The sequence below is a fragment of the Hyaena hyaena genome, unplaced genomic scaffold (assembly GCF_003009895.1).
Source record: "Hyaena hyaena isolate Hyena2069 unplaced genomic scaffold, ASM300989v1 scaffold_1324, whole genome shotgun sequence".
Taxonomy (NCBI): Eukaryota; Metazoa; Chordata; class Mammalia; order Carnivora; family Hyaenidae; genus Hyaena; species Hyaena hyaena.
Window position 1 is genome coordinate 135,660 of NW_024081954.1, and position 23,530 is coordinate 159,189.

The 23,530-nt window shown below is 48.5% G+C and overlaps 1 protein-coding gene across 1 annotated transcript in view; it reads left to right on the forward strand.

The window, feature by feature from the left end:
- ADCY2 (adenylate cyclase 2) overlaps positions 1 to 23,530 on the forward strand; it is a gene marked incomplete at its 5' end in the record, with an annotated part of 137,973 nt that overhangs the window by 103,035 nt on the left and 11,408 nt on the right. Inside the window, 2 exons of the mRNA XM_039223317.1 lie at positions 8,616 to 8,762; positions 10,773 to 10,880. Of these exons, the coding sequence (XP_039079248.1) occupies positions 8,616 to 8,762; positions 10,773 to 10,880 (255 nt within the window). The remainder of the gene's footprint in view (positions 1 to 8,615; positions 8,763 to 10,772; positions 10,881 to 23,530) is intronic.

The following is a 23,530-nucleotide window of genomic DNA, read 5'->3' on the forward strand; positions in this document are numbered from 1 at the left end:
AGTGATGGCTCGTGTACTATTCAAGAGCATGGATGTCGTCAAGGACGTCCAGGGTCAGGGCCAAGTAGACACCCACTGCGTGAGCCCTTTCTAGCCCTGAGGCTTCCTGAAGAGGAGTTCCAGCCATTTTAAGACACACAGTCCCCTGCAGCGGGGCCTTATCTGCTGGGTCCCAGACCACGTGCAGCACAGGATGGCTGACACTGGGGACCGAGAGAGAGCCCTGCACCCAAGAGCGAGGCCTCTGGAAGGGAAGGGAAGCATGCTGACCCTGCTTTATGTGACCCGCGGCCAGCTCTCCAGCACCTGCCAGGCCCTGCTCAGTGGCTGGGTTCAAAGGTTCGGTCCTAGCCCTGGCACTTCTGAGCCAAGGGACCTCAGGTCTCCATCCTCTCAAGAGTCCCTTATGAAAGTTAAGAGCAATAATTCATGAAAAGCTCTTAGAGGGGCGCCTGGGTGGCTCAGTCTCAGTCGGTTAAGCGTCCAACTTCGGCTCAGGTCATGATCTCATGGTTCATGGCTTTGAGCCCCGCATTGGGATCTGTGCTGACAGCCAGCTCAGAGCCTGGAGCCTATTTCAGATTCTGTGTTTCCCTCTCTCTCTGACCCTCCCCTGCTCATGCTGTCTCCCTCTCTCTCAAAAATAAATAAAACATTAAAAATTTTAAAAAAAGATTTAAAAAAAAAAAAAAAAGAAAAGCTCTTAGAGCAATGCCTGGCCTGCAGTCAAAACTCAACGTTAGATATCTTTTAAGCAAAGATCCCAGATTTATGCAAAACTGGAGTCACTGCCCACTGGAACTTCTTAATAGCTTCAAGGAAGCCGTCTCCCCCTCCCATTACGGGGCCTGAAGAGAATGGAGAACAGACCTCAGGGTAATGATTTTGCCCTTGGATCCAGCAGTTGTGCTTTCCCGGCTACTCCTCCGGTGGGGAGGGCTGGGCACCCACGCCTTCCAAGACCTGGGGTTACTTTGAGAACTTGGGGTGGACAGGAGCCCACCATCAACGTTCCCAGTGCACGGCTTTCTGGAACGGTCTTTGGGAACAGACCACGTGACCCGAGCCAGGCCTGATGTTAACAAAGAGCCTTCCATCTCTCTCCGATTCTCCACCCCACCACGTGGCTGTTCAGAGGAAATGAATTTCCTTTTGGAAGCAAATAATGATTTAATCACAATGACAGTCCCTAAAAGCTTTGATGTCCATGACGCCCTGTTCACTCCGCCTGTGCTCCGGGGGTGTGGGCAGAGCCAACGCGGGTGCTCTAGGCTCCTCTTCCTTCCCTCAGGGGCATTTGCTTCGCTTAGAACGTCTGCAGTTTTCCCCCGCAGCTACTGAGGGGTCTTGGCCAGATGCAGACGAGAGGCCGTGCAAGCTCAGGAGAGGGCTCTGTGCGCCTGAGCCCTTGAAACCACCCCGTTGCAGCAGCAGCGTTTCGAGATGCCTCTTGAGCAGACATCAAAGCTAGCTTCCATCACTTGCTGAAAAGACGACACTGTGTCACTGAATCTGCCCTCTGCCGAGTGGCCAGGTGGGAAGGATGGCGTGTGATTCCGAGCCAGGCTGCTGCACCGCGGGAGAACCGAGGCTCGATCAAAACAGGACACAGATGTCAGCGTGGGTCTGCGGGGATTCACCGGGCGGGCAGACTGTACCTGCCTTCCTCGCCGTGACCCCGCCACCTCCAGACAGCCGCCTCGGCCATGTTCCTCGCAGTCAGGCTCGCCACCGCCAGTTCCAGAGCTGCCTTCGTGCTTTCAAAGTACTCAACCCCCCGGAGTAAGTTAGGAATTAGATGAAAACTGGGGAAAGGATGCTCAATGGTGAGCACATAGGTCACCTGGGGGGGGAATGAGGGCGGTAGGAAGTCCTCCTTGCTACAGAATGAACCCTGAGGAGAGAGCAATAGTGGGAGTTTAAAAACTGAGTGCTAGTGGCAGTTCTGAACATTTTCTGGGGCTCACGGAGCCGACCTGTCCACGCCTGGACGTAAGCGGCGGCGATCACACCTTCTCACGCTCTCTTTATTTGCTTGCTCCCTCCAGCTGGACTCTAGCTCCTTAGGGGCAGGGCTTGTGTTGTTCATCTCTGGGTCCTTAACATGTGGCACGAAGCCTGGCACACGGCAGCCCCCAGGAGGTGTGTGTTTGTGTGCGTGCACATGTGCTCACGCACAAGCGCACACCAGATGCTAAAGTGAATTTCAGCCTCTGACACAGAGATGGGCTCCCGTGTTCCAAAGGGGGCACTAAGCCGCTCGCTCATTTACAAGTGCTTCCTTGGAGGGGCGCCTGGGTGGCTTAGTCGGTTAAGCGTCCGNAAAGTATTTTAAGCTAAATGAAAATGAAACCACAGCATATAAAACTTAGCAATATAAATATTGCTAAATCAATATTTAGAAGGAAATATATATGCTAATATTATAAGCTAATATGCATATATCAGAAGAAAAATCTTGAATAACCTAAAATTCCATATGAAGAAGCTAGGAGAAAGGGAGCAAATCATAATAAAGACAAGAGCAGAAATAAGTGAAATTAAAAAAGAGAAAAACCATAGAGAAAATCAATAAAACAGAACTCGATTCTTTAACAAAATCAATAAAATTAATAAATATCTACCTTGATTGATTAAAAAAATTACAACAAAAATTAAGAATATAGGAATGAATGAGTTATCATTGCTGCAGGTCTTAAAGGCAATGAAAGAATAAAAGGAAGATAATGTGAACACATTTAGGCCAATATATTTGACAACTTTGATGAAATGGACAAATTCCTTGAAGAACACTAACAATCAAAACTCACTCAAGAAGAAATAGAGAACTTGAAAATCCTTAAAAATATGCTAAAGAGACAGAGTCTAGAGTTATGAATCTTCCATCCACAGAAACACACAAATACCTCAAGGCCCACATAGATATACTGTTGATTCTATGAGACATTTAAGGCAGAAATAATATAAATTCTATATAAAATTTTAACAACAATTTAAGAGAAGGGAAAGGGAACATTTTCCAATTCAATCTATGAGACCAGCATTATTCTAATATGAAAACTAGAAGGAAACATTACAAAATTACAAACCAATCTCATGAACATAGATGTAACACCCATAACAAAATTATAACAGATTTAATCCAAGAATACATAAAAAAAAAGATAATATATCATGAAAAATGGGGCTTGTTCCAGAAATGCAAGTTGGTCTAAAATTCAAAAATTAATGCAATTAATCCTATTAACAGAATAAAAAAAGATGGGGTGTCTGGGTGGCTCAGTCAGTTGAGCGACCGACTTCAGCTCATGTCATCATCTCACAGTTGGTGGGTTTGAGCCCCGTGTCAGGCTCTGTGCTGACAGCTTGGAGCCTGGAGCCTCCTTCAGATTCTGTCTCCCTCTCTCTCTGTCCCTCCCCTACTCACACTTTGTGTCTCTCTCTCTCAAAAATAAATAACATTTAAAAAAGACTTAAAAAGGAAAACCATATAATCATCTAAATGCAAAAAAGAAAAAAATTAAGATGCTACATCCATTCATGATTTACAATAACAACAACAACTGCCAGGACATTAGGAATAGAAAGTAACTTCCTCCACTTGATAAAGGCTATTTCGGGGAAAATTTACAGCTAACATCTTACTTAATGGTGAAAAACAGAATGCTTTCTCCTAAGATTAGGAACAAGGTGTGTATGTCTGCTTTCAGCACTCCTATTCAAATTGTGCTGGAGGTACAATAAAGCAAAAAAATAAAAGGCATCCAGATAGGAAACTGTCTTTATTTTAAGATGACATGATCATTTATTTAGAAGATGCTAAGGAAATTTATTTTTAAGTCACAAGAACTAATAAATGAGTTTAGAATATCACTGAAATACATGAAATATTTATGTATAAATCTTAGAAAATATGTGTAATACCTGTACTACAAGAATACCAAAAACTACAAAACACTGACGGAAAAAAATCGGAGGATCTAAAGAAATGATGAAACGGTAATACCATATTCATGGATTAAAAAACTCAATATCATTAAGATGTTAATTCACTCCAAACAGATCTACAGGGTCACTGCAATTCTAATCAAAAGGTATCTCGGGGCGCCTGGGTGGCTTAGTCGGTTAAGCGTCCGACTTTCGCTTAGGTCAAGATCTCACGGTTCGTGGGTTCGAGCCCTGCGTCGGGCTCTGTGCTGACTGCCAGCTCAGCCTGGAGCCTGTTTCAGTCTGTGACTCCCTCTCTCTCTGACCCTCCCCTGCTCACGCTCTCTCTCTCTCTCTCCTAGAAATAAATAAAACACTAAAAAAAAAAAAAAATTAAGTGCTTCCTTGGAAAACCAGTTGCTAGATTCTCCACCCTTCCCTCGCAGGAAGCACAGGAATGGGCAGGGGGCTGGAAGAGGGGTGCTGGGGAGGACGTAGCGAGACAGAAGCCCCCCAGGGATCTTCCCGCCCCCTCTAGCCTTGTGAATGGTCAGGACCACTCAGCCTGGTGAGTGTGCTTGTGCTGCTGAGCGGTCCTGGGAAACACCTGCCTCTGGGGGACACGGGTGACAAGCAGGTCCCTGACAAGTGGAAAATGCACAGAAGGGGCTGATGGAAGTGTCTGAGCCAAGAGAGCTGGGGCTGCGGGTGGGGAATGTAATGGGACTGTCAGGGCAGAGGGTGCTGAACGTTGCTCAGGGACCAATCTGATCTCAGTTGGCATCAAATGCTGTTTGACAAAGCCCCCTGGACGGGTGAACAGGCCCCAACAATAGCCAGAGAGCCCGGGGCAGAGACTGTCACAAGGAGGAGGGAGCGTATCGTACCCAGCAAGGGAACCTCGGGCAGGGTGTCCCATGATGGAGGAAGTGACAGGGAGTCTTCCGGTCACCCATGGCCCCGTCCCAGGTGTGAGTGCCCAGGGAGCATGAGGCAGGCAGTGGAGTGCTTTCCTGCTCCGTCACATGCTTCTCTCCCTGCACTGCACCCCTGGGTGTTTGGAAAGCCTGGCTAAGGAAGTGGGCGGGGGGGGTGGGGAGGAGAAGCGTGAGTAGAGAGTGTAGAAGCCGGCCATGCCCCTCCTCCACGCTGCACACCCCTCCCCGCAGGCCCTGCTGGGGAAGGGGAAGAGCCCCGCGTCCAGCTAGGTTCCGGGTTTCGACCACTCGTTGAGCCGGGTGCTTTAATTACCGACAAGAGGACCCATGTCACCTGAGAATGACAGGAAGAGTCACAGGGTTGCCCCAAGTCTTCGTCCAGGGGTGGGTTGGGTTGGAGAGGAACGAGTCTCACTCAGCAAACTAAAAGGGACAGTGGGCACAGAGATGCAGTCGCTTTGTGATTATTTTTTCACAAATGACATCTCAGCTCATTTCCAAGTCCAAAGCTCAGTCATACTTTCTAGCAGCAGCGGGCCCAACAAGAGTCACCCATTCTAGACCTTAAATTGCACACACTCCTGAAAGTCTTGCCCTACCCCCACACCCAGATCCTCTGGAAACATGAGGTAGGTTCAGGCCATCAACCAATCAGCTTGTGGTCTACTCTGGCCCCAAGCCCAACCCAAAGACCTGAGTTTAGGGTATGGCTCTAAGCCTTGCACGTTTCACCGGCTCCAGAGAATTTATGAAACTTCCCATGGGTGAAGTTTCCCCGTTTCTCAACAATAGCCTTTGAGCCTGAATCAGGGACTGGGGGTCCAGAGACCCACGCACATCCTTGTGTTTCCCCAAAGGTTCCCGGTAACTAATCTATAGAGAGAGTGGGTGAGCAGTTTGCAACCCAAGCCCCCAGCAGCACTCACCACCGGCAGAGGGCCCGACAAGCCCCACGAGATTCGTCCTGGCCCTGAGCCCAGCTGGGAGCCTCAGCGTGTCACCCAGATCCCCTGACCTCTTTTCTCACTTAGCCCATGGCCCCTAACCTAGGCTTCACAGCAGAATAACTCGTGCGGCTTTTCGAAACTGATGCGCATGCTTGGAGCCCACCCCGGGGCCAGAAAACCCATTGGCGACTGTCCCGTGCATTCCTGTTTGAGGACAGCGGAAGGAGATAACACATCAGGCCCCTTCCAATAAAAAACCTTATTTTATTAGTTAAAAACAGTGCAGTTAAAATGGACCCTCATCCGAACTGCTAGCCAGTCCAGTCTGGCAACTCCATTGTCTCCCATTCCTACACACCCTCAAGGACCCCTGGGGAAAGGAGAAAGGTAAAGCCACATGACCTGCCCGTGGTGCGAGGCCCACGCTGCCCCTGAATCTAGGCTGCACAGGCTGTGGTCATCAGGAGATGCAGGTTCAAGGTAAAGTGTAGCATCTGTAAGAGTGAGCTCTGCATCAGACTTGGTAACTGCGAGCTTGGCCAAGTACTGTAACACCCTCTGCCTCGGTCTCCTCATCTGTACGTTGAAGTAATAGTGCCAGGCTCATAGGATCATAGTCAAGGGCAAGTTAATTCCTGTGGAGTGTTCAGGGGGCCCCGGTCAGGCAGCAGTTGCCGAGTCAGTGCTGACCACTACCAAGCTTACTTCTATCATTGTTGCCCACACGGTCACCCTGGCCAGTGTCCACAGACAGTGGGGACACAGAGGTTACAGACAGTATTTTCTTGTCTTGCCATACGTACCCCTTTTCCTTAAGAACAAGGAAGGGGTGCCAGGGTGGCTCAGTCGATTAAGCGTCCAGCTTCGGCTCAGGTCATGATCTCACGGTTTGTGGGTTCGAGCCCCGTGTTGGGTTCTGTGCTGACAGCTCAGAGCCTGGAGCCTGCTTCAGCTTCTGTGTCTCCCTCTCTCTCTACCCCTCCCCTGCTCATACTCTGTCTCTGTCCCTCCCTCTCAAAAATTAAAAAAAAAAAATTAAGAACAGGGGGGTATGTGGGGCACCTGGTGACTCAGTCAGTCAAGCGTCCAACTCTTGATTTTGGCTCAGGCCATAATCTCACAGTTCCTGAGTTCAAGCCCCACACTGGGCTTGGTGCTGACCATACTGAGCCTGCTTGAGATTCCTCTCTCTCTCTCTCTCTCTCTCTCTCTCTCTCTCTGTCCCTCCCCGCCTCAAAAATAAATGAATAAACTTAAAAAATAATAGGGAAGTCTGTGACGTTTATGCTTCTTTTATAAATTGGCATATTTAACTAGAACGGGCTTCTAGGAGATTGTGTCTCCCTGAACCCTGACTTCCTACTTCCTGGCTTAGAATCAGCAGGACCCAAAGCTTGGCTGTCACCTGTACCACAGGTTGTCTTCCCAGGATATAGAATATTCACAACACCAACTTCTCAAAGACAGGTCTGCACAGTGGACCAGCACCACAACCATATTGAGAGCAGAGTAGAAAAGCAAAACCTTGATTCTGTTGTTCACGTGTCTGTAGAGATTGTGAGGCAGTAGCAGAAGGCATTACGGGGTGGCTGGCCCTGAGAACAGGAAGCTGACTTGAGTCTAGCTTTTCCAGGAAGTGGTTATGGCCTTCCATGGGTCGCCATTGTCCTGATGTGTTTGTTAGGAGACCTCAGTGGGGGAAGAATGGTTCTTTGGAGAGGCCACCAAAGCTGCAAGTTACAGTGCTGTCCAAGGGCTCTCTCCCAGCCGAGGGATTCATCTGGGTGCCCCCGAGAGCAGAGCTCACCGTAACGTTCATGCAGAGTGGATTTCCTCTCCCTGCCAGGCACACAGGAAGCTCCAGCCGCTTACATTCTTCCATCCACATTGAGGTCGGCCATCTTGTTTGACAGAACTCTCCTTGCATTTCCTGGTGGAGGGAGTGTTTCCCTGCACCCACCATGGTGCACTGCACCCACCATGGCACCTGGCCTTCCTGCCCGTGTCGTGCCACCTGAGGCCCCTGATGAGCCAGCGGCAGTGGGGGGACAGATCCTCACACCCAGGACCAGCCCTCTGCCCACATAATAACCCTTCCTTTCTGAAACCTTCATTGAATTTGAAAGTTTCACCGTATGCTGAAAAAACCATGGAAACACCTTAAAATTGTATTTAGAAGACATTGTAATTTTATTCACGTCTATGGATGAAGAACTATGAGCTTCTTTATATTTAACAACAAAAGCCTATCTTGAATAAATAGGGTTGGAGTTTGATTCCATATGAATAAGTAACCCAGGGAGTGTCAACGGTTCTTTCTGGGGAAATTAAAAGGTAACTTGATGAGTGTCATCGGCTCGTCTCAGGAGACACTAAAGAAAAATAGGCATAGAAACCTCGATGCAAAGGATGTAGCCATAACAGGTCATTTTAGGACAATATAGTAGTTTGGGAGATCATTTTGTTGGCCTTCAGTTGTTCAAAGGAGATTTCTTTCTGAAGCCAGAAGTCTGTGATCTCTCGTGATTGTTGACGGCAGCGATGGCAACGAAGTTTTGGTGGAAGGACACCTCCTACTGGCTGGTAGTGGCAGTGGAGACACTACGTGGAGGATTCAGAGCCTGCATCCTGCTCCTTAGAAGTCCTCGCCTGCTGTCAGTGGTGTCTGGAATGGGCTAGGGGCTGGTTTGGGGCACGTGGAGGGGGCCGCTAAGTGATTTCTTTACCAAAGAAACGCTTGTCCTAAAAGTGTGTTTGTTTAGAAAGGTTCCTAGTGCTCAGCTCTTCCTTTCATCCCGGGCAGGACTTATACCACCAGTCCTATGACTGCGTCTGCGTCATGTTCGCCTCCATTCCGGATTTCAAGGAGTTCTACACAGAGTCAGATGTGAACAAGGAGGGCTTGGAATGCCTTCGGCTCCTGAATGAGATCATCGCCGACTTTGATGATGTAGGTACTTAAGACTAAGCTTCATAGGCAAGGGTGGGCCCTGCCCCACACTGCGGCATTCTTGTGGCCATTCCATTTGAAGTTAGTCCGATCTTGCGGCATATCTTAAAATATCTCTTGGTGTAATTTCTGGTGGCTGGCTAGAAATTAAGCCCTGTTGCTCTATTATGGTCCTTGACCCATTGTGGAGAGATAATATATTTTATTTATGAGATAGTATGTTCCCTAGGAACAAGGACCAAAATTGATATCAATAAAATGTCTTTCCAGTGCGCTGGTGAATTTTCTCAAAAGGCATGAACTCCAAGGAAAATACTTGCCTATCGGTTGATAGAAAAAGCAGTAATGAATGTATTTATCATAGTAGATTATTGGCATGTCTATCTTGGCATACTCCAAGGTCAGATATCAGCTTGAACTGTGCAGGAATGACATGCTCGATTATTGAAAAAGCAGTATGTGTGAGGGATAATGTATTTTAGAAGGGACAAAGTATATATTTCGTAATTTGAAATAGGTGTCATTTTTCACTTCTCAATGTTCTGCCTGCATAGAGAATAACGTGTTTTGTTTACTGATAAGAAAAGACACACCAGTGGTTTTAAGGGTGTTGCTGCTACATCATTCTTATAAATATCAAGGAACATAGAGCAAACTTGACATCCATGAACATAGGTTCATCATGATTCATGGAACTTCGAAATACTGTGATGTCATTATGTATGTAACATGATGGTTTTAGGCCAACCTTCTAAATGTCTTGTGTGACCTGTGCATTTCTCTGTGATCACCACTGTCACCACGAGATTGACTCAAGGCTATGGCAAAGTAGGGGCACCTGGGTGGCTCAGTCGGTTGAGCTGCCGACTTCGGCTCAGGTCATGATCTCATGGTTTTGGGTTCGAGCCCCGTGTCAGGCTCTGTGCTGACAGCTCAGAGCCTGGAGCCTGTTTCAGATTCTGTGTCTCCCTCTATCTGCCCTTCCCTGCTCATGCTCTGTCTTTCTCTGTCTCTCGAAAAATAAATAAAATGTAAAAAAAAAAAAAAAAAAAATTTAAATAAAAGACTATGGCAAAGTAATGGCAACTAGAGCTTCCCACTGTTACACCATGTTCCTAGTGAGAAACAGTTGCATATTGGCTACAGCTGCCCCTCAGTGAAATAAATGCTCCCCAGGACAGGTGGGTGAGTAGCAGGGCTACTTTGGGTTGGGTTGGCTCATGGATACAAGGTACAGGGATTTGCTAATCTGCCTTAGACACTCTGACATAGAATCTTGAAAGAACCCCCTCTGAAAGCAGGTGCGCCAACCAAGGGTCAAGAAGATACTCCCGGTCATCAGTGGGTGCCGTTGTCCTCATGAGCAGATATAGAACCTTCCAGAGTTTCCTTCCCTTCCTCTCTCACCCCTTCTTTCTCTTTCCTACAGCTTCTGCTCTTATTTTTACATTTTCTCCATCCCAACCCAAGTCCTAATGCACTTGGATGGGGAGGGGGCCAGTAGGAAGCTGGTAACCGGTACCAGAAACTGCGACAAGAAGTATTAGGGTCAGAGCTGATGGGGAGAGCCAGCCTGGATGATTATTCCCTTTACATCTAGAGCTCAGAGGCAAAAACCCATTCTCAGCACTATAATTGGTCATAAATCACCTGCACTGTGCAGAGACCTCCCTCACTGAATCGTACTTTTGTGTTTGGCCTTTTAAACACAGAGTTGGGAAATTTATTTGAGACTATTATCACTTGCATCATAATTTATCCTGGTTCCTTCCATAGCAGATTAAAAGGTAATTCATGCTAATTGGAAGTATATCATGATGCTACAACTCCTTCCAAGGACACACTCTTTGCGGAGCGTATAAAGTGTTCTTTCTCAGCAAAGCCCAAGGTCAAATGTGAACAAGCAGTGGTTGAAATCATCCATATTCCTAGTACTGTGCACTAGAATTGGAGAATGTCTTTAGAAACTGCACCCACCTGAGTCACTGAACGACTGTCATTGCTTCACAGCTGCTGTCCAAGCCGAAGTTTAGCGGGGTTGAAAAGATCAAGACCATTGGCAGCACGTATATGGCAGCAACCGGTCTGAGCGCCGTGCCCAGCCAGGAGCACGCCCAGGTACGGATGTGTCTGTCGGCCACACATAGCACCCTGATCCACCCGTAGATCAGCCCCGGAGCCAAGGCGGGCATACGCTAACTCATGAACTGTACTGTGTGCACAATCTAACCCTCAGTGATTAAAATCCTATGAAAAAAAGATGAGGATTCCAGAGGTTTCTGAGGGTCTGGTCACAGAATGCCTTTCTCTGGTCAACAGGGATAGGAAAAAAACAACTGATGTGGTAGCTGCTCGGTACCAGATAAATATGCAAGAAAGTAGAAGGTTAGAGCAGTTTATTGTAAGATGACTTATTAAAAGATGGGTCCTGGTCTTTTGATTAAAAGCAACGTGGCCAAGGGGCACCGGTGTGCCTCAGCTGGTCTAGCATAAAACTCTCAGTTTCAGCTTAGGTCGTCATCTCATGGTTTGTGAGTTCAAGCCCCACATTGGGCTCTGCGCTGATAGCTCAGAGCCTGGAGCCTGCATGGGATTATCTCTCTCCCTCTCTCTCTGTCTCTCCTCTGCTCTCTGTGTCTCTCAAAATAAATAAATATTAAAAAGAATTTTTTAATAAATAAAATAAATAAAAACAGTGTGGTCAGGGCACCTGGGTGGCTCAGTCAGTTGAGTGTCTGACTTCGGCTCAGGTCATGATCTCATGGTTCATGGGTTCGAGCCCCACGTCAAGCTCTGTGCTGACAACTCAGAGCCTGGAGCCTGCTTCAGCATCTGTCACCCCCCCTCTCTCTGCCCCTGCCCTGCTCACACTCTGTCACTCTCTTTTAAAAATAACTATTAAGAAAATAATAAAAATAAAAGCACAGTGTGGTCATGGGGTGCCTGGGTGACTCAGTTGGTCAAGTGTCTGGCTTTTGGTTTCAGCTCAGGTCACGATCTCATGAGATCATGTGAGATCAGCTCCACGTCAGGCTCTGCGCTGACAGCATGGAGCCTGCTTGGGATTCTCTCCCCCCTTTTCTCTCTGCCCCTCCCCTGCTTGTGCTCTCTCTCAAAAGAAACGAACTCTAAAAAAAATAATCGATGTGGTTAAAACCCAAGCTGACCACTTAGACATTTGGTTGTAAGGGTGGTTTGAGCAAAATTGAGTATCTTCAGTTACCTGTAGGTTTGAGGGGGTTTCTGTTACGTTGGGTTTTGTTTCTGTGTGTTTGTATGTGGAGGTTTGTGTGTAGATATGCTTGTGTAGCTTGTAGTTCAATAAACCAGACCCCCCCCCTTCTAGGGCAGTGGGCTCCCTGGGGACACCAGCACAAATTTGCTCTGAGGCAGAGGTGGGTGCACCCGAGGTACAGAACTTACCAGAGCACAGCTTGCTGTAGGCAGGCCGACTCCCCCCAAGAAAGAGAGGGCTGAGCCTGCAGGCTGTGTGCCCTCTCCCACACCTCCCACAGACCGGATGGAGTGAGAGAGGGACATGGGGACAGCCGCATGCGAAACACAGCTCTTTCTGCTCTTTTTCCTCAATACTCATGCGCAGAGACTAGAACGCCAACCACCTGACTCCCACGTTAATGCTAGTGCTTTTCCAAGCAAATGGGGTAAGCTGTTTTCCACTTGCTCTTCTCCTTGGGTTTTGGCTTCCAGGTTATTTCTTTGTTGTAAAGTGATGGGTGGACATCACTTTAGTGATAAGGAAAAGTAAAATGGCAGGAAGGAAACCTTAGAAGAATCTTGTCTTGGGTTCTGAGCAGCGTCCTTCCCAAACATCTCGGTGCCAGAGGCCAAAGGAAGAATGGGTCGCTGTATGCAAGTGGAAGTGTATATTTTTAGTGGTTGGATTTTTATTGACAGAACATGAGAGTGCTGAAAAGCTATTGGAGAATTGGAATATATACGTATGAAAATGTGTAACAGTATTTTAATATTAAGTACCCTAATTACACCAACAACAGAATTCATGATAATTTTATTTTCCTGGCTTAAATGGAAGCAAACATATACCCTTTTAACACCATTAGTGTTATGGGAAAAGTTAACCATTAAAAAAGGAACACAAAATCTTGTGTGTAGGAAGGGAGCTTTCTCCTTTCGCTTCAGGCTCTAAGGTGTTCAGCGTAGCGCTGTCGGAACTTAGCTGTCCCAGGCAGCGAGGGCCGCCATGACAGAACACCACAGGCCAAGTGGCTCAAAGAGCAGACATTTATTTTCTCACAGTTCTAGAAGCGGGATGTCCCAGGTCAACTTTCTGCAGGATACATCTCTTTCTGCTTGTAGGCGGCCCCCTTCTTACTGTGCCTCGCATGGTAGGTAGGTAGGAGGGGAGGGGAGGGGAGGGGAGGGAAGAAGGAAGGGAAGAAGGAAGGGAAGGGAAGAAGGAAGGGAAGGGAAGAAGGAAGGGAAGAAGGAGGGAAGGGAAGAAGGAAGGGAGGAAGGGAGGAAGGAAAGAAGAGATCTTGGCGGGGATGGTTTTAAGACTTCAAGACAGGAATTTTGGTTGGGAATCAGTTCACTCCACATACTTCCCTTTGTTTAAAATTTTGATACTTTCATTCTGGATTTTTCTGCATTAATTTTTAAAATACGGCACTGAGATGTCATTGATCATGACTGTTGAGCTTTTCGGTGCCTCCTTAAATCCCGTGCCTGAGGGGAGTGCCTCACTCACCTCCTGTCACCCCAGCCCTGATTCTGAGGCCTCTCCAGCTGGTCTCCTCTTGGGCAGCGACCTGATCACGCCCAGTCCAGACCTTAGCCACTTACTCATGCCTTGGCGGGGCATAGAGCGGAGATTTTCAGAGACGCAGCTCGTGAAGACCCATTCAGCATGTGGTGTGGGCACACCCTTGCTTGTCCAGTAAAGTCTGACGTGTCTGCCTGTCTTCCCTGACTCTGCCTCCTCCAGACATTGGTTGAATGTCCTCAGCCAATGTCTCTCCTTTTCCTCAGGCACACTCTGTGGGTCCCGATCGCCCTCATCCACATTTATCTTTCACTTTCCCCTTCCTCCCTGACCCTCCCCAGTACCAACAACAGAAATCCCACCCTTGAAGATCAGGAAGCACTTCCACATTCCAAAACCCCAGTCAGGCTGTGTGCCCCGAGCGGTCATTCTTGAAGTCCTGTCTGCAGCGTCTGGTAGAGCTGATGGTCCCCTTCACCTAGAAGTCCCCTTGTCTGTCACCTGTCCATGGTCCCTCTCTTTGGGACGCTGTCCATGTTCTTTCCCTGACCCACCTCTCAGCCAGGGGTCTCCATCCACCCCCTCTGCGTAGTCAGCCCCTGCCACACCATCATCTGCCGCCCTGACCGTTGGGCCGGGCCTCCCTTTCCAGCTTTCCAGGGACAGCCGGTTCTAACAAGCTCATCTTCTTCCCGTTTCCACTGCTTCTCTCGGTCATTCCCATGTGTACTGAAGACACCGTCAACAGAGGCAAGGCTCTGACTTTCACAGAGGCTTGTCCTGCACCCTGATCTGACCTCCTCTGACCTCCTGTGTCTAGATCCCGTCTCCCTTCCTCCCACGAGCAGTGTATCATTTTTAGCTTTCTTGTAAAATGTGTTCCCTGTCCATCATCCCTCCGCCATGTCTTGGGCGGTGTTCCCCAAAGCCGCCAGCAGGGGGCGGCGTGTATGGCTATGACAGGGGTTCATTGGCAGAGGTTGGAGGATGTGCCCACCTAACGTCCCAGAACAGCACTTGGCTCCCTTCCCTGTTTCACAGAACTGCCACTCCTGATCCAGACCCTCTCCGTTCTCCCGCTGACATTTTCGAACACTTGCAAACTGCCTCCTGAGTCTACTTTTGACAGGCCTGAGAGACACCCCCCCCCCCACAGATGGAGAAGGAGAAACTGAGGCACAGCAGTGAAGTAACTTGCCCAAGGTCACAGAGAGAACAAGCAGTGACAGACCCGGGCGCCAGCCCTGGGGCAGGGCTCACCTGCCGGTCCAGAGCCGTCCCTGCTGCTGCCTCGTCAGCGCCGTCACCAGCCGTCCCGCACCACGTTCACGTGTGTGCCGTTCACTCACTGCTGCTTCCCGCCTGACCTTAGCGCACCTTTCCTACCCCACCTGCGCCGCCCCTCCTGCCTTCATCAACAGCAGCCCCCAACCTGGCCCTCTTAGCCACCTTTGAGCTGCTTCCCGACTTCTTACCAGTCACCGCTGTCAATGTGGTCGAGTGGAAAAGAGCGTGGCTTTCAAGTGAGACCACTCATGACTTAGGGTAGTAGCTGAGCGCTCCAGGGGCCTTATATAAAATGGGGAGCAGGCCCATTTCATAAGGCTGCTGGGAAGCCTGCATTAATATGCAAAATACTCCTTGGCCACGGTAGGTAGGTAATAAAAATGCTAATAGCCGTAATAATACAGTTGTGACTTGTACACTCAGTTGCATATTGATACCACCGCTCCCTCCAATAGAACAGATATAAGGATTTCGGACATAAATGCAATATGATATATCATCGTGTCCGTGCAGAGAGTTTACTCAATATGAGCTATTTCTATTTCGGGCATTAATTAGATACTGGTAAGGTCATTCTAGAAATATTTTGAAGCGCAGTGAAAGTCATCAACAGGGAAGGTACATTACGTATTACGTTTGATTGTGGTGAGGAGGGATAACACACTTGATAAATAGCAATGTAGATATTTTATTCTTGTAAGAAATGAACATCTCTTCTGCCTTTTGTAACCTACCTACTTGTTTTTCTAGTTGTAAGCCAAAACACCTTTCTGTGTATCATTTGGCCAAATATTTAGTTTGGCAACAAGAGACGTTTGATGTGCAAACTATATTGGCTTTGTCAAGGATCAATGTGCTTTTGTTAAGTCCAAAAAGGGGCAAAGTTATCTGGGTAAAAGCCTTTTGAAATCGAGCTCTCATTTGTAATTACCGCCTCATTTTCTCCCGGGGGAGCAGCGTAACTTCCCCGGTGGGAAACCAGGCACAGCAGCCTGTCAACACCTAGTCAGAGCAGGGCTTACGCCTGCCTTTGTTTTGCTTCCTTTGTATTTTTTAAATGAAACAGTACGTTCCAATTTTAAGCTGAAAGGCAACATGATGAGATGGTCGGTTGCATTATGCATTGCAACTGATTGTTGTGTTTAAAAGGCATTTGTCAGAAAAATGAAACATCAGAGCTTGAACAGGCTGGCGTGCTGGCCCCACGAGTGAGTCCGTGGACACGCGCCTGACAAGTCAGCGTCCGGGGATGGAAGTCGGCAGCCGATTGCCCCCCACCCGCCCCCCCGCCTCGCTGCTGGGACCTCACCTGCTTGCAGGCGACACAGGCGCAAAGCCTCCTGCTTGTTCCACACCACGGCCTTGGCGCTGTAAGCCCAGAGAGCAAATTGTGGTTACAAGTATGTTTTTCTTGACTTACAGAGTTTTTGTTTTAGAACAAAGACATCTCACTAAACAATGATCATTTCCAACTTCTCCTCAAAGTTGGTAGATGGTCTGCCTTGATCTTCATCCCTGATGACAGTGGTCCTCAGCTGGGACATAGAAGCAGCTACTCCGTTTAGACGTGGGCATGTGCTCAGATGGCCACACTCTGCACGACTCCCTATTCCCCCATTCCCTCTGCTGCACTTGGCGCCTCACCTCCTTGACCTCTGAGGGGCTCTGTGCTATACGAAGACCATCCTTCATGCCCTGGTCAATGACCAGGGTTTCTCTGCTCTCAACCATTATATAAATACTTCTGAACTTTTTTTAAATTTTTTTTAATTTTTTTTAATGTTTTTATTTTTGAGAGAGACAGAGCATGAGCAGGGGAGGGGCAGAGAGAGAGGGAGACACAGAATCTGAAGCAGCTCCAGGCTCTGAGATAGCTGTCAGCACAGAGCCCGACGCAGGGCTCGAACCCACGAACCGTGTGATCATGACCTGAGCCGAAGTCAGACGCTTAACTGACTGAGCCCCCCAGGCGCCCCGCTTTGGATCTTTTTCAAATAAATATCATTAAGAACTTAAACAAGTCAAAACCCAAGTACAGGAATGAAAACTTTTCATCCAGATTCCTGCTTTCATTCTATGTGCTGTGAGAAGCCAGACCACGAGCTCTCATTCAGTCTCTTGTAGATGGATACCCATTGCGGGCAACACTTTGACGAGAAATAATTTGTTGTTCCCGAAAAAACAGGGGAGGGAAGACAAGCGGGAGATGGCAGGGAGATTTTATTCTTCACCCTGGAATGAGCACTGGTGCTTTTGAAGATTTTATAAATCCTTACTCTCCTTTTAATCTATTTAATTATTTTATTTGTTGTATGTAAAAATTCCTTGATTTTGAAATCACGCAAAAATGAATTTAGCATTTCCTTTTATTTTATTATATCCAAACAAATTCAACAGCGGACCCGGGGTTGCAGGTTGAGGGTAGTTACTAAGCACTACTTCAGCTCCATCTGGTTCTTGCCAAGTGCCCCTGCAGGGATACCGGGGCAGATGGCACCAGTGTGTCTCCTCCATTTGGCCCCTCCGTCCCCTGGATCGGACCCCAGGCTCCATGCGATCAGCCCATGAGATTCCTGTACTCGCTCACCCAGCATGTTAGCAAAACTGAGTTGCCAACAAAGCAAAGAATAAACGTTTCCCATCCACGTTCAGCGATTAAGGTTAATGGCTCTGTGCTGTGTCCAGCTCGGCTGAGCTAGAATCCACTGAGCTAGTGGGACATCCAGCAGGCGTTTGCTCTCCCCACTGTGGTGAGTGTTCCCGGAGCTTACGGCCCCAGAGAGGCGTGCGTGCAGACAGTTCCAGGGCTGGTGACGTGGACAGTGGGGATGCGGGAGACAGTGTCAGTCAGCCCAGGCTGCCCCAACCAACTCCCAGTGGACGGGGTGACAGGTAACGTACTTTTACGCCTCACAGCTCCGAAGGCCGATCTGTCCAAGATAAGGCACCAGCAGATAAGATGTCTGGTGAGGACCCTCTTGCGGGTGTTCTCGTGGCTGTCTTCTCGCGGCGTGTCACATGGCGGAAGGCAGAGAGAGGAAGCTGGCTCTCCCCAGCCCCTCCTATCGAGGGACTCCCCCCACATCACCTAAGCAAAGGCCACACCTCCTAAGCCATCACACTGGGGGTTAGGCTTCCATATGTGAATTTGGGGGGACACAAACACTGATCTCTGGCAGGGGGTCTGTGCCACATTGACTATGGAAGAAGCGAGGAGTCACTCAGAGACCTGCTGCTGCCGGGTTCATGGTACCTAACGCACACCTTGGAACTAATAACCATAGTCTTCTTCACTGGAAAAGCTAGAAAACACTTCAGGTCTCTGCTGAAACGAAAAGCGGTGCCCCATGCCGTGTATTTCTGTACCAACACCAAAGCTGCTGTGATGCAGTGTAAGCAGAGTGAAATCTCTTCCAGCTTTCATGCTGCTAACAGGAAGCTGCAAACTGAAAGAAACTAAATCATGGATATCCACTCTGTCTACTGAGAGTCTCAAAGACACCAGAAATGTCAGACTCTTAGGTCATTGTCAAAGCCATGCATCCCTGTAGGATGCCCAGGGATGTGCGAAGGGAGAAGGTTCTAAACGAGGGCATGTCTAAATGTTTCTGACATTTTCCTCCTCGATGTTTTTCACATCAGACAGAGTGATCTGCTTCTCTAAACCCTCATAAAAGAACTAAGTAAGTCCTGAGCCCCAGGGATATAGGCTGAATCCATTTAACCAATTCATTTCACTTTACCCACAACCCTGAGAGATAGGTAGTTATCGTCCTATTACCGATGAGGAAACTGACGCCCAGGGAAGTTAAGTGACTCAGCCAAGGCCACACAGCTCACGATTATAGAACCTGGGGCTGGACCTAATTTTGCCTGACTCAAAAGCCACCGACAATTATTCCAGAAACCTCCTACGTTCGGACAAGTAGTGTGGTCAGGGTGTAAACCATAGTCCCAGGGAGAATAAGGGAGGAGGTGAACGGCAGAAGCGTGCCCGCGCGAGGCGGACTTGGGGGCTGAGGGGCCGCGGTGGAGGGGGCACAGAAGGCCAGGCTTGTCAGCAGCTCAGGTTTCCGACTTAGGGATTTGCAGTTGAGGACACCATCGGCAACGCAGAGGAGTCAAGAATAAGAGCTGCCTTGTAGGAAATGGAATAATAATATCACTTTTAGATGCACAACTTATGCCCCAAGATAGTACAATTTCAGCCATCCATGTGGGTGGCAGATAGTTCATGAAGAATTCCTGGTGAGAGCTCGCCGTCAGCTGAGTGTCTCTTAGACTCATCATCCAACCCGCCTGCCACCTTTTACCAGCAAGACTATAAGGAAAACTGCTTATTTATTTGTCCACGTTTGTGCATAGTTTACAGAAATCTACCCGAGGAAGCTCAAAATAATGAACGCAGTGCAAAATGTTTTAAAATTAACAAGGTGGAAGGAAACAGAGATAAGTTGCAAAGAGGAGGATGATGCATCGAATGCAAACAGCACAGTCCCCACCGCGTTCTAGAGGTGCATGGGGAGGGGGCCGAGTCGGCAACGCAGCTAAGACAGGGTGTCGGGCTCAGACCCCGGCTGTGAAGCCTGGTGGTGCCACTTGCACGAGTTACTTATTAACCATCCAGGGCCTCCCTTTCCCCATCTGCATAGTAGGAATGAAGACGGGAAGTCCCTCATGGGACTCAGCGTGAGGATTAAATACCTTCATGCACGCGCTGTTGCTATTGAGCGTTCGAGAATTTCCAGCAGCCGCCACGAGTTCAGCGTTCCAGCGTTCGTACGAACAATCTTCTTACTCCTCTTAATATATTTGAAAACCTGGCCACGTCTGGTACGGGCCCTCATAACCATGTCAGTGGGTCTGCAGTGAGCCGTGTGCTTGGCAACTAACTTTCTCACGGGAAATGGTTTAAAACGTGATGGGGGTGAGGGAGTGCTTGCTAGAATATCCCCTAATGTGCATTTTAATAAAATACTTTCTTTGTAAAGTAAGGTGAGCAGGAAACAGTGGGAGTCCACCTGAATCTGAGTTCAGTGAGTCTAGAGGGATCCACGGATGACCTAGCAGTCAGGACATTTTCCACCAATATTACTTCGTGCCTTGGAGTTTTGGTTGACACTGCCATCGTGAGTCCCAGCGGTGACCTCCGACAGATCCTGGACACTCAAGGGGCTCCCCAGGTGCGAGCCCATCTTCGGGCTCTGCTAATCAGCTCACTGAGGAGAGAGCCGACGCTCCCTTTAGAGAAGGAACAGATCTCAGGGGACCTCCCAGGGGCCTGAGGTGGGAGAACAGCTCCAGGCAGCGGTTCTGAACCTTCACATCAGGCAGATGCCACCAGAGCAAGTGGGCAGTGAATATTTGATGGGTGGAGGAAAGGCAGGGAGGTGAGAGGAGAAGTCAAGAAAGGAGTTGAGGTGTATGTTAATTTCAGCCTAAAACAATCAGCTCGGTGTTTACCCAGCAGGCACTTGGGTTATAAAATAACCTCCATAAACATGCATTTACTTAAGCGGGGTTCCTCACTGGTGGAATTTCCAAAGCAAACAGCTTGCAGAATGGGTTCTGGGGCCCTCTATGGGTCTATCGCCATGTCCCTGGAAGTCGATTAAATATTTGGAGACATCCCACAGAAATCATTTGGGTCGTGGGAGAAAGAGCTGCTTTATACTGTCATCAAATATTTTTCAAAAGCTCAGTTATAAGGACTTTTTGAAATGAACTGAGTCTTTCTTGAGACCGAGCATAATTTTTTCCAGGGTTTGCAAAGCCCAAGTGAGTTATGGACATTGGATTTAAACCCCACTCCCAGAACTCAGTCTCTTCATTCATCACTGAGGTCATATAAGACCTCCAGCTTAAGCCCCGCTGCATGGAGACATATCGGGAGATCATTTATCAGGGAAGGAAGCTCGTGTGCCTTGCCTTGGTTCAATAGGAAGCAAACCATTTCCCCCCTGTGGCAAATCTTCCCTCCTTGCTGTTGTGATCTTCACTACACAGGATTCCGCCTGTTGATTTAAGAGTTTGTGCTTCAAGTTTATTTTATATTTTTAAGTTTATTTATTTAGTTTTAGAGAGAGTATGTGTGTGTGTGCACGTATATGTGAGCAGGGGAGGGGCAGAGAGAGAGGGAGATAAGAGAGAATCCCACGAAGGCTCCACACTGTCAGCGCAGAGCCCAAAGCCAGGCTTAAACCCACGAACCACGCAAGCTGAAACCAATAGTTGGATGCTTAACCACCTGAGCTCCCCAGGCGCCCCCAAGCTTCCTGTTTAGGAGCAAGATGTTTCCAAAGGGCTGGGGGGCATGAACTTCCACATCACACCTTCCCAGTGGGTCATGAGACCAGAAACATGAGCAAACTCTGATAGAAGAGTAGAACTGTCAGGGCGCCTGGGAGTCTCAGTCAGTTAAGCATCCAGCTTCGGCTCAGGTCATGATCTCGCGGTTTGTGGGTTTGAGCCCCCCATCGGGCTCTGTGCTGAGAGACAGCTCAGAGCCTGGAGCCTGTTTCCAATTCTGTGTCTCCCTCTCTCTCTGACCCTCCTGTACTCAAGCTGTCTCTCTCGCTCTCTCCCTATCTCTCTCTCTCTCAGAAGTAAATAAAACATTAAAAAAGATTTTTTTAAAAAAAAGTAGAACTGTTGTCACGCAGTGATTCTGTGGCATGTGTGGGTGGCTCAGTCATTGAGCGTCTGACTCTTAATTTCAGCATGGGTCACAGTCCCAGGGTTGTGGGATCGAGCCCTGGGTCGGGCTCTGCACTGAGTGTGGAGACTGCTTGAGATTCTCTTGTCTCTTTCCCTCTGCCCCTCTTCCCCGCTCATTCTCTCGCTCTCAAATTTAAAAAAAAAAAAAAACATAATGAAAAAGTAAATAATAACTCCATTTTCCCTGACATTAGCTGGCAGTCTGTCTCATGGTTCCAGTCGTTTAAATTGTTTGGATTTTCTCTCACAATTTTTAAGTTGAGGATTTGTAGCAACAGAAGGATTTCATCAGTTTTTCTCTAGAATGCTGGGCTTTATCTGAGGAGAGGAAGGACGTTCTCAGTGTCTCTGCTCATGTTCATGTCATTTAGTGCAGTGTTCTCAGTACTGGGCTGCTTGTCCCCTCGGGGTCATTGAGCGATGTCTCGGGACATCTTGGGTTGTCAGTCCTGGACAGGGGCACCTCGGGGCAGAGGCTGGGGGGCTCCTCAGCATCCTGCAGGGCGGGCGCAGACACGGCCCCAGGACGAAGAATGATCCGATTCCGGTGTCATCAGAGTCGACATGGAGAGACTTGCCTGGTGCTGCCCTCCCTGATTCCTGTTACTAAGATACTCTGTGTCTTTGGTGAATAACCCTGTTGTGATTTTCCTTTCTCCTTGGGCCATTACCTTGGTTTTCTCCGTCTCCCTGTCGCCTTCAGCATGCAGGACCCATCCACGGTCTCCACTGTCCTGCTCCCCCCTCCCTCCTGAAACTCTCTGAGCTTGTTTGCCTTCACCCTCCTGGTAAACGCTCCCCATGGTCACCGTGTCCCTACCGTTTCACCATCTCGAGAGCCCTCTCGATCTGAGCAAGCTCTGCTGGGCCCCCCTGCGGGATCGAACACTTGAGCTCCACAAAGGGCCGCCTCGCCTGCTCTTCTCTCAAGTGTTTCCAGTGTCCTTACTGACGTTCTCTTTCCTTCCCCAGCCGGCTGAGGCTGTCCCCCGCTGCCCCGCCTGAATACCCTGTGTCCTCTTCTTCGGAGCCTTCCCCCACTTCAGTGGGTGTGTCAATGCCCCCCTCCCCCCGGGCATATGTTTCTGAAATGAGCATCAGTTGACACTGACCTTCCACCAAAGCTCGACGAGGCTCTCCCTCCTACACATCTCCTCTCAGCCACCACCCGCGATCTAAATGCAGTCTCTCAGTAAACACATCTCAGGTGCCTCTCCTGGAACAGACGCTTTCATATTGTGGAGACACAGATGAATAGAACATCATCTGTGCCCTTGGAGAGCTCACAGACTAGTGAGGGAGATAAAGGACCGCAGTGATTCTAGACGGACGCCCAGACCGCAAGCCACAGATGCGGGGCAGGGCTGGGTCTGCATCTCACCCCACTTCTTGGTGCCGCCAGTCATTAAATATGGGGGGAGCGGGAACCTTTAGGACATGTAAATACCTTTTATGAATTATATGCATATACTAATAAAGAATCTGTGTTTAAAATATAACCGAAAATAGAAATTTTACAAAGATGACCTTCAAAAAGAAATGTTAACAGGTGTTACAAATTCATAGCAAATAGAAATTAGTAACAGAAATAGGAATTAGTAGTAAATGTGGATAGAAATTCTCACTTACCTTCATTGGAAGCCTCGAACTGGTCTTTCCGACAGCTCTATGTGTATGATGACTATTCCTCGAGGGTGATAAGTCCCCCAGGGACAGGAGAGGCAGGCAGCTGTTGGCTGGGGCTGCTGTAACAGGACCCCACAGCCCGGGCCCCTTAAACCACAGAAATGCATTGTCTCCCAAGTCTGGAGACAAGAGGTCAGAGATCAAGTGCAGAAGGGGTTGGTGTCTCCCAAGGCCTAGGTCCTCGCTTTCTAGATGCCATCTTCCCCCTGTGTCTTCACATGGTCTTCTCTGTGTGTGTGTGTCTGTGTGCTAACTTCTTTTTCTATTTTTTTAAAATTTTTTTAATGTTTTATTTCTTTTTGAGAGAGAGAGAGAGACCGCATGAGCAGGGCGG